Here is a 10000-nt window from a genome sequence, read left to right on the forward strand (position 1 = left end):
TGGACGAGATGCAACTTGTCCTGTCAAGGAACTGGGTAAGCAAACACATCCTGCAAGCATCCACCACTGGTCCAGGGAAATGAAGTTCCAAGGACCTGTGGGCAGTTCCGAAGGGAAAGAAGGATGTGGTCGTGATGACCTATCCATCTTCCTGTCCGACATATTCTTTGGAGTGATGTCCAGTACCCATACTGGTCTATCCGTCTTTTTGCAGCGAAAAAACGGGTGTCTCGCGGGGTCTCATATCCCACTGCAAGCAAAGTGTCTCGCGGTTTCGGTATCCCACTGCAGCAAAGTGTCTCGCTCGTAGCTCGTATCCCACTGCAGCAAAGTGTCTCGCAGTCTCGTATCCCACTGCAGCAAAGTGTCTCGCAGTCTCGTATCCCACTGCAGCAAAGTCTCTCGCAGTCTCGTATCCCACTGCAGCAAAGTCTCTCGCAGTCTCGTATCCCCACTGCAGCAAAGTCCTCTCGCAGTCTGTACCCCCCCCACTGCAGCAAAGCTCTCGCAGTCTTGTATCCCCACTGCAGCAAAAGACTCTCGCAGTCTATCTGCAGCAAAGTCTCGCAGTCTTGTATCCCCACTGCAGCAAAGTGTCTCGCAGTCTCATATCCCACTGCAGCAAAGTGTCTCGCAGTCTCATATCCCACTGCAGCAAAGTGTCTCGCAGTCTCGTACACTGCAGCAAAGTGTCTCGCAGTCGTATCCCACTGCGCAAAGTGTCGCGCCCAGCTCGTATCCCACTGCAGCAAAGTGTCTCGCAGTCTCGTATCCCACTGCAGCAAAGTGTCTCGCAGTCTCGTATCCCACTGCAGCAAAGTGTCTCGCAGTCTCGTATCCCACTGCAGCAAAGTGTCTCGCAGTCACGTATTCCCACTGCAGCAAAGTGTCTCGCAGTCACGTATCCCCACTGCAGCAAAGTCTCTCGCAGTCTCGTATCCCCACTGCAGCAGTGTCTCGCAGTCTCGTATCCCCACTGCAGCAAAGTCTCTCGCAGTCTCGTATCCCCACTGCAGCAAAGTCTCTTGCGGTCTCGTATCCCCACTGCAGCAAAGTCTCTCGCGGTCTCGTATCCCACTGCAGCAAAGTCTCTCGCGGTCTCGTATCCCACTGCAGCGAAGTTTCTTCGTCTCCGCAGTGGATAAAGACACCGACACTCCATGGGCGTAGTCACATGACCCTCGCTTTTGACGGGTTATGCCGAGAGACCATACAAATCGTCTATCTGTTGCCACCGATGCCGGAAGGCGGGATGATGATTCTCTCAAGGCATGTGCCCAACAGACGAAAGTCAATTGCCTTCTAGAGACAGAGGTCCCTGATGGGAAGACAGAAGTTCTCATAGTAGTTGAATCTCAACTAAGGAGAAACAACACTGTGCCGTTGAAGACAAAGGTGATAGGTGTATGCAGACCTACGTCTTCACAGCCGAATCGAGATAAGTAACTCTCAAGGTTCCGAACTTAGAAAAGTCCCGCCAATGACACCAACCCGCGAAGACGGCTTAATCCCTGTGATTTGCAAAGGACTGAAAACGCTAAACCGCTACTTCATTGCTGTTCGTTGAGAAGTCGGAGTTGCAATGAAAGCGGAGCGCTTTTCAGTAATGAAAACACAGGGATTGTACTGCCTGAAGAATCGCTTCTCATGGGCTGAATCATCATCATCATCTTCCCAGCTTTATCCAGGGAGGACATCTATATACTTGGAAGTAGAGCTGGCAGGGTGGGGAACAGGCGATGTCTTCCGTTATACATCTACAATTCGGGGTGAACAATGAACAATTACACACCTACGAATACGAGATATATTTAGAAGACAAACTCAGATGTCTGAAGAAATCCTTCCGCATTATCGCAGCGGCAGGTACAATGCAGCGGGAGACTAGGCTATAAACTTCTGTTACCATGCGGTAAACAGAAAGATGATAGCGAGTCTATTGAGATATCTGTCTGAAAATTCTCGCAATATCAAAGGCAATGCAGTAGAGATGGTCATTCATGTACGCGAGAATTCCAGCCAACCAGAGACCTAAGTCTGTGATTGTAGGGCAGAGATTCAGTTCGGTAGTCAATCATTGCAGAGGAGAGAGACATAATCCGACCGTGCTATCTCGGAGAGCCAGTTGGCACTGGGCTGCGGCAGGCAGCCATACACCGCTAGCTTTCGCTCACTCGTCATCCCGAGTTGCCAGGTAATCCATTCCAAGAAGGAATGCGTTCGGCTAGAACTATCGAGCGCAAAATAATACACTTGAGCATTTGCATTTAATCAAAACGGATTTCGGTGAATGCAAACGCTGGGTTGTTGTTGTTATAACAATACCATAAGTATCTCAAAATCGAGACTGGTAACTCCTGGGAGGTTTGCAGGGCAATCCTGAGTTGCAGTTCAATTAAGATGATACTATTTGTCTCGGTCACAACCCGTAGAGTTAACTAAGGTATGTGCCTACACCTCGGACAATTCAACTGATAACAGAAACATGTCGCGAGGGCAATATACGTAGTATATTTGTAGGTTCCTGTACATAGACCTCCATCCTAAATTCTCTTCCATTAGAAGAACAAGAATAAGGACTGGAAGCCGACACCCTTCATTCTCAAATGAAGGGAGCGAAGGAGAAATTTTCCCGAAGGAATACTTCTATGGTGAACAGGATACCGAAGATGACAGTTCAAGCCGAACTGGATGTTCACACCCGTTCTTCTCTATCCCAGGGTTGGTCGCCTACTGAGGTGACGGACCGTCAGGTCCATACAGGCTGAGTCCCTCCCAAGATATTCTTCCTTCAGCAGCAGTACTTCTCTCGAACGCTAGAGATTCCAGGAATTCAAGCGTTCAGCGAGATTCCCGATTTTTGTAGTAACAATTATCTGGGATTCTCGTCTCACCCACTCTGGACCGTGGTTTTGCTCAAGTGTTTGCAGATCGTAGAAGACCAGAACACTCGAAGAGTGCTAGAAACCCCGAAGAATTCTAAGCACTCAGCGAAACCCCCACCAAATTCGTCAAGACGATCATCGGATGGTGGTCCTCCCAATTCCTGAAGAAATCGAGGATAGGGCAAGATCCTTCCTCAACGAGACGGGGACTTACATCTGGTAGGACCCGAAGGTTCACCCCCACCCCAGGAGTGTTTACATCCGGGCAGGCTAACTGCCCCACGGTAGTTACTGTCTAACCACCTTGTTCAAGATTCAACGGCCGTAATTCCAGCTACACCGAAAGTATATTCCTATTGTTAAAGGACCGAAAGGTTTGTATTACGTATCGGAACAAATAAATGGTTAGGAATCTTTAACTGTGTTTTTCTCAAAACATATATTTTCTATATTCAAATTCTAAAAACTCCCTTATTTATGAATGGATTTTAATAATCTAAAAAGCAATTTGAATAGATAGTAAGAGAGCACATCGGCAAATTTATTTTTCTTTTTTCTCTCCAAAAAAAATTTTTTTTTTTACCAATATCTAATACATAATTTTATGGTATTTTTTATTGAATTTTTTCAAATATATTTTTTAAATAGCACACATCACATATTAGATTTCTGAGTTTGCCATTTTATTTCATAGGTATTAAACTTTCTGCTATTACTTTTTTCTTTAAATTGAATGATAAATAAGGAAGGAGATATACTTTAAAAAACAAATAAAAAATGCAGTTTAAAAGAAAAATATTTGTTAAAAAGTTTTCATCTAATTCACCTGAAATTTTGTGTGCATCTTCTGTCAAACTAGAGGTAACACCTGTGAAGTTTGAACACCGTCACTCAAAATAAACCCCCGACCCCGCCGATACCCTTAAAAGTACAAAGGAAAATGGGATGGAAAGCAAGAGCCCTACTAGGGAGGGAGAGAGAGAGAGAGAGAGAGAGAGAGAGAGAGAGAGAGAGAGAGAGAGAAAAAGGGGGGGGGGGGGGCCAAAAGAAAGAAAAGGGGGGGGGGGGGCCAAAAATGGAGCCTAACCCAAGCTAAAGCAATAGACCTGCTCCTTAAAAAAAGTTGTAGTGATTCAGAAACACACAGCAGGAAAATAATTCTAAAAATTGCAATCTGATAATTATTAACCTTCCAAATTCAGAGATTACCAACTACCAGAGTAAATGTGGGAAAAAGGTGGCCTAGTAAGAGAATAAGGCAGTCCCCGGGTTACGACGGGTTCGGGTTACGACGTTCCGAGGTTAAGGCGCTTCTCAATTATATTCAGCAGACATTATTTCCAGGGTTACGACCCCTACAATACTCATCTGGCAGATGACATATGACACCAAAAATGCAAAATCATTTTTTTTTTTTTTTTTTTTTTTTTTTTTTTTTTGTTTTTTTTTTTTTTTTTTTTTTTTTTTTTTTGAAAAATGCAATAAGGATGCAGTTTACATATTTTTCAACTGCACCAAAAGCATTAAAGTAAGGGTTTTTTTTAGGATTTTTTACGATGTTCCGGCTTACAACGATTTTCGGCTTACGACGCGTCTCAAGAATGGAACCCCCGTCGTAACCTGGGGACTGCCGGTAATCGTTCTTAAGGGGGCTGGTCGGCTAATGCCATTTTTTGAGGACAGGACTTTGACATTCATACCATCTAATAAGGTGACTTGGGACATCTCCAAACTGCATATGATCTTCACCTCTGACCTTCGGTTTTGTGACATCAGTGCGATTTATCCCAAAAATAACCATTTTTCAAATTCTATCTCCCCCTTGATACTTAATATTAAGACCTTGGATTACTACCATCTATAGGCCTGATGTAGACCTCCAATCAAATGGAGTTTTTTTTTCCCCAGTCATTTTTTTGCTAGAGATGAATTTTTCCATTACCATAAAATTTTTAATTGCAAAAAAGGGTTTCATTAGATTGTTCTATAATGTCTTTCTAAGTTATATACCAATTTTCAATGCTATAGCTCTTAAACAAAGGGAGAAGATAGAATTTGAAGGTCAATTAGTAGTTTTGAGATATGGGCATTCAAAGTTTTCCTTTGTATTTTTACAAAAAATGTTAATAAATCATGATTATTATGAATTCATATTCCTTTTTGAGTATTAATAAACCGTAATTATGTTAATCATAAATGAAGAGCCCTTTGAGATAAGATCATAGCCTGGGGCACTGCATCAGGCAAGACAGGCGCGCCTTCTTCCACAACACACTCTCTCTCTCCTTCACTAACTGATATTACGATCTTCTGAACTCTTATTAGAGCAAATTTTCTTCTCTCCTTCTGTATGTTAGCAAGATGTTTTGCTTGTCTTTTCCTCTTTGGCATAATGAAATTCTTGCCAAAACAAAGAAAAACAGACATAAAAGCAAGCAAGGTCAGTGGTGAAACTCAAACATTTACTCTCTGATGTTTCTGCTCCCATCTTGTGACTCATAGAATCTCTACAGATGCCATTGCTTACAATTTGTTTGATATCAAAATGTAATAATTATAAAAATTTACGATAACAGAATAAACACCGCATTTTCTTGTATGGATCAATGTTTTTGTCTAATCGAGTTACTTTCACTAATTACCCTGTAACTATGAAAGTAAGAGGAATTTTGAAGAAATATTTTGTATGCACATTCTCCGTTGCCATACGAAGTGCCATGAATTTATTTTCGAGATTTTGCGTTTTTCACCCAATATTGGCTTACCGGCTGGCCCCCTTAACTCTCATCATACAGCTGGACCAAAGGATTTGATCTTAGGATAAAAATTAAAATTTCCAGCAAAACTATAACACTCAAGTTTAACAGATCAGTGACCGAGATTACATTAGTAAATAATATACAGGCAGTCACAGTTATTGGCGATCAGGTTTTATGGGGCTTGAAATGAGCCAATTTCCAGTTATCGGCGCTGATACACACCTAACAGAGGCTCCATTAACCGGTTATCAGTGCCAAGAAACGCCGATTTTCATTTAGCGGCGATTTTCGCTTATCATCACGCCGTCAGAACAGAACCTCTGCCAATAACTGAACTATTTTCTTAAATTCTTAACTAGCATGGGGGTTGACATAGGCTTTGTTTTTGGAAAACAATTCAAAACTTATTTAATAACCTGCCACTTATAACTTCATGACTGGATAAACTGAAAGATCCTGAAATTTTTAATGCTGGTAGAGATTGACAGTGGGTTCACTTTGCAAGCTTGCTGTCCATCTACACAAACATTCAAATCTAGTCTCAATAAACCCCACCTCCTCCTCATGAAAAAGACGGGCATTTCTAAAACTAAGTTACAAGAACCACAGGGTACAGTTACAAATCATGAAATAAAGGCCATTGCTACCTCTAATTTTTTAACAAAATATGGATGTTAATTTTAATGGTAATGTCGCTTACAAGAGAACTACAAATTTTTTTTTTATTTTCTATGAGTTTTTAATTTTGGAGGCGTTTTTATGAGCTATGAATTTAATCTACCAAAACACTAAATACAGTGGGCCTCCCGTATTTCCGCCGTTCTCCGGAATTCCGCGGGACTCACACATTCGCATTTCTCTCGGGAAAGTTTTCCCCGCATTATTCCGCGGAAAAATTCGCCGCATCTTCGCGATATTTTTTCTATGAAGAAATATCCACAAATTCCTGTTTTTTTTCCTTTTTATTTTTTTTTTTTTTTTTTATCAATTTCCATCATTAAAATCACTTTTTTATGATAAAACTATTAAAAAAAAAACCAAGGTATGAAAAATTTTTAGTGTTTTTCTTGAGGTTTTAACAAAACCAAAATAAGGCTGTTTTTAAGCAGATTTTTAAGGGGTTCCAAACATTCACAGGTTTTTAAACTATTCACGGGGTGTGTGTGGCGTGTTGTGTGTTGTGGTGTGTGTGTGTGGGTGTGGTGTGGTGTTTGTTGTTCACCTGGTACGCATCCCCCAATTGCGAATAAGGGGGGGACCATCCCCTGTAATTTGTTCATTGAATCTGATAATTGCCATATCTTTAAAAGGTATAGCTCATTTAGTTTGCTTACTTCCTCCTCAATCTCATAACTCAAAATTCCATTTCTTCAAGAGCATAGCATTTTGGGGATATGGGTGCTTAGAATCTACTACATGATTCCGCTCCAATTCATGACCTGTTCTAGTAGACCTGGGTTCCATAGTAACTGCAATATTGTATAACTTACCTATCTCATCTTCCACAAGTCCTTCATCTCCCAGATCATCACCATTCATCATATAGACATTTTTCCTAACACTTTTCTGATTTTTACCACACTGTCCCCGAGTGCGTTGTGACTGACTGTGCTGAAAAAGCTCATCATCAGTATCAGTATCCCCTTCTATGCCAGCTGCCTCATCTTGCCTTTTATGTGACAGTGATCTCCTTGGTATTGAATCTGAAATCAAAACAAATTTCTCAACAAATACTCAATAAATCTGCTTTTATATGAAAGTTATCAAGAAGAGGAATGTCTTTTAAACACTACATACAGTCATCTACATCTTTAACCATATGCACATGCAATCATCATCTGTTGGCTATAAACACCACTTTCATTCTTATATTTGTGTAACTGTTCTTTCCAAAATTCTACTTATGGTGTGTTTTAATGAAATTGCAAAAAGGAATAATTATGGCAACCACCAATGTTGTATACATTATGTGGTAAGCGGCCTTGAAATCATTCAGCTCTCGGGCCGATTGTGCCCTTAAAATTGACGTGGGTTAAAAATAAAATATTTAAACCTCAACAATTACTTGCTTTAATCTTTTAGAATATTCTCATTCACCATCATCATGTCTTTACAATAGCCAATGTACATCCATGCAAACTATGAAACACTCATAAAATAGATCCTCCAATTAAGGTGACAGTAATGTACACTCAATAAAATAGATTCTCCAATTAAAGGTGGCACAGTATCCTCTTGCCAGTTAGTAAATTAATTTTTTTTTCTTTCCTCTTAGAGGAAATTTATTAAAGATTTTGGATTAACTGCTTTATCTTGTGATAGAGTAAAACAGGTTATGTATTTTAATGGGATGCATAAACATGCATTAAAGTAAACTAAAATAAGCCAAGAGTATAAACAATCTACTTGTTCGTCTTAAATTCAAAGGCTTTCTGGTTACATGCAATGTAATTATCTCAAATTGGGTCAGATTATCTGGTCTCCGGCTACATTAAAGGCTGAAGGGATATGTTCATGCAAAGGCCAAGTTCCAGTCAAATGACTAGGGGTTAAAGCAGATCATTAAGTTGGTTTTTTATTAGGTCTCCAAGTATTATGAGGACAGTTAGGAGAAAAATTTTAGTCAGTAAAGCAATCTTTTGGAATGGTGTCTTACATTATACGGTATACAAATATTTAATTCATTACAGCATTACTGGTGTTGACTACACTGCCTACTGCTCATGCGAAAAATACGTTTAACAGAAAATGTTCAGTGCAGTAGGACACTTATACTGTGCAACAATGCTTATCTCTTGAGCTTGTGTGGTAGTGTTTATTTTAGTTACCTGTAGCATTCATTACTTACCTATAATAAAATGAAAAACCACACACGCTAGCCATTTGGTAATGAATACCTAACTGTTCAATTCAAACCCATAAATTAGAGCCAAAAATGCTGTTGAAATATCCCCACACATGCCAATTCTCAAGAGTAAGGAATATTGGAATATTTAAGCCAAATACCAAGCACTAGGACCTATGAGGACATTTAGCGCTGTAAAGGAAAAAGTAGGTAGGTTTGGAAGGTATAACTAGAGAAAAACCTCACAGTTGCACTAAGAAATACTAATTGTTAGGAGGGTGGATAGCAAGACGGAAGATTTAAGTGGCGGTAAAATAAAAGGAATGAAAGGGGTTGCAGCTACAGCCAAATGGATACTTCAAAGAGCCTTTAGTAATGCCTACAGTGCACCACATGAGGTGCACTGATGATTGTCAAAAGACAAAAGAAGAATGGCTGAGACAGACATACTACACACCTGTGGACCATTGACTGGTAATAATAGCAGTCCCTAATCATTATATCACATGTCCCAAGACTATGCATTTCAGTGGAATATCAACCTCAGCTTTATCAATCATTCCTTAGGAATCTATGATTGATTTTATATGGTTCTTTTTCATCTAAATTCTTTATTTCCTTTATTTATAGAGAGTAATCAATACCCTCTTACTCAGGATATTGAATTTGGCACTTTTCTTTCAGTATAGTAGTACATACATAACCCCAAATACAGTATTTCTGTTCTGTTTTGTGATAAAATCTTACCACAAACAAGTGGTTTTATTTTTGGTACTTAGTTCAACTAACTACTTTAAACTTAAGTAACTCATTTATTGTATTCAAAGAACTAATTTTTTTCAACCTCTATTTTTCAGTTTGTTCATATGCAGAACAAACCTTCAGTCTTAACAATAGGATAATCTTTAGCATGCCAGCTGGACCAGTTAAAACCATCAAAGATTGTATACAAGGAATCTGTGAGATCTGGCAACTCCTGCACGTACGAGGTGGGAGCTAGTCAGTGACCACGCACCGCATTCCATGATGCGACAGTCTTTCTTTAACCACCTTGGGGAGTGGACACTTTTGCTCTCCTTCCAAGCCGGTTGATTTACGACCGTGTTTCTTTCCTTTTTCAGTGTGTTTGTAGTATGTGTGGTTGGGTTTCGTAATGGAGTCCTCAGTCTTCACGCCCTCGTCAACGCACATACCCAGGGGTTCAGAGATTCCCGTGCTCCAGGTTTTTGGAGTCTATGAACACACATCCTCATATGACTTGCAGTAGGTGCTGAGCTACATAATTACTGTACCATTATTAATCCATGCCCAGAATGTCGTGCCTAGCCTAAGTCAGTGGAGGATGTTTTACTAGAAGAAGAAGCGTCGTAGAATTTCTACTATTCTTTCTTGGGAAGGTCTTTCTTCTCCTCGTCTTGACGATTCGGCTTCTCCCTCTACAGCGAGCGCTCTCCCTTCTGTAAGTGTACCCCTGTTGCTTTCCTTTTCTTCCATTGATTCGTTGTTGGAAA

General features: G+C 40.3%; 1 protein-coding gene across 1 annotated transcript in view; it reads right to left on the reverse strand.

Moving 5' to 3' along the window:
* LOC135224912 (ATPase family AAA domain-containing protein 2-like) overlaps positions 1–10000 on the reverse strand; it is a 262177-nt gene that overhangs the window by 176107 nt on the left and 76070 nt on the right. The window contains exon 3 of the mRNA XM_064264237.1: positions 7135–7347. Within this exon, the coding sequence (XP_064120307.1) occupies positions 7135–7347 (213 nt within the window). The remainder of the gene's footprint in view (positions 1–7134; positions 7348–10000) is intronic.

Source organism: Macrobrachium nipponense, chromosome 12 (assembly GCF_015104395.2).
Source record: "Macrobrachium nipponense isolate FS-2020 chromosome 12, ASM1510439v2, whole genome shotgun sequence".
Classification (NCBI taxonomy): Eukaryota; Metazoa; Arthropoda; class Malacostraca; order Decapoda; family Palaemonidae; genus Macrobrachium; species Macrobrachium nipponense.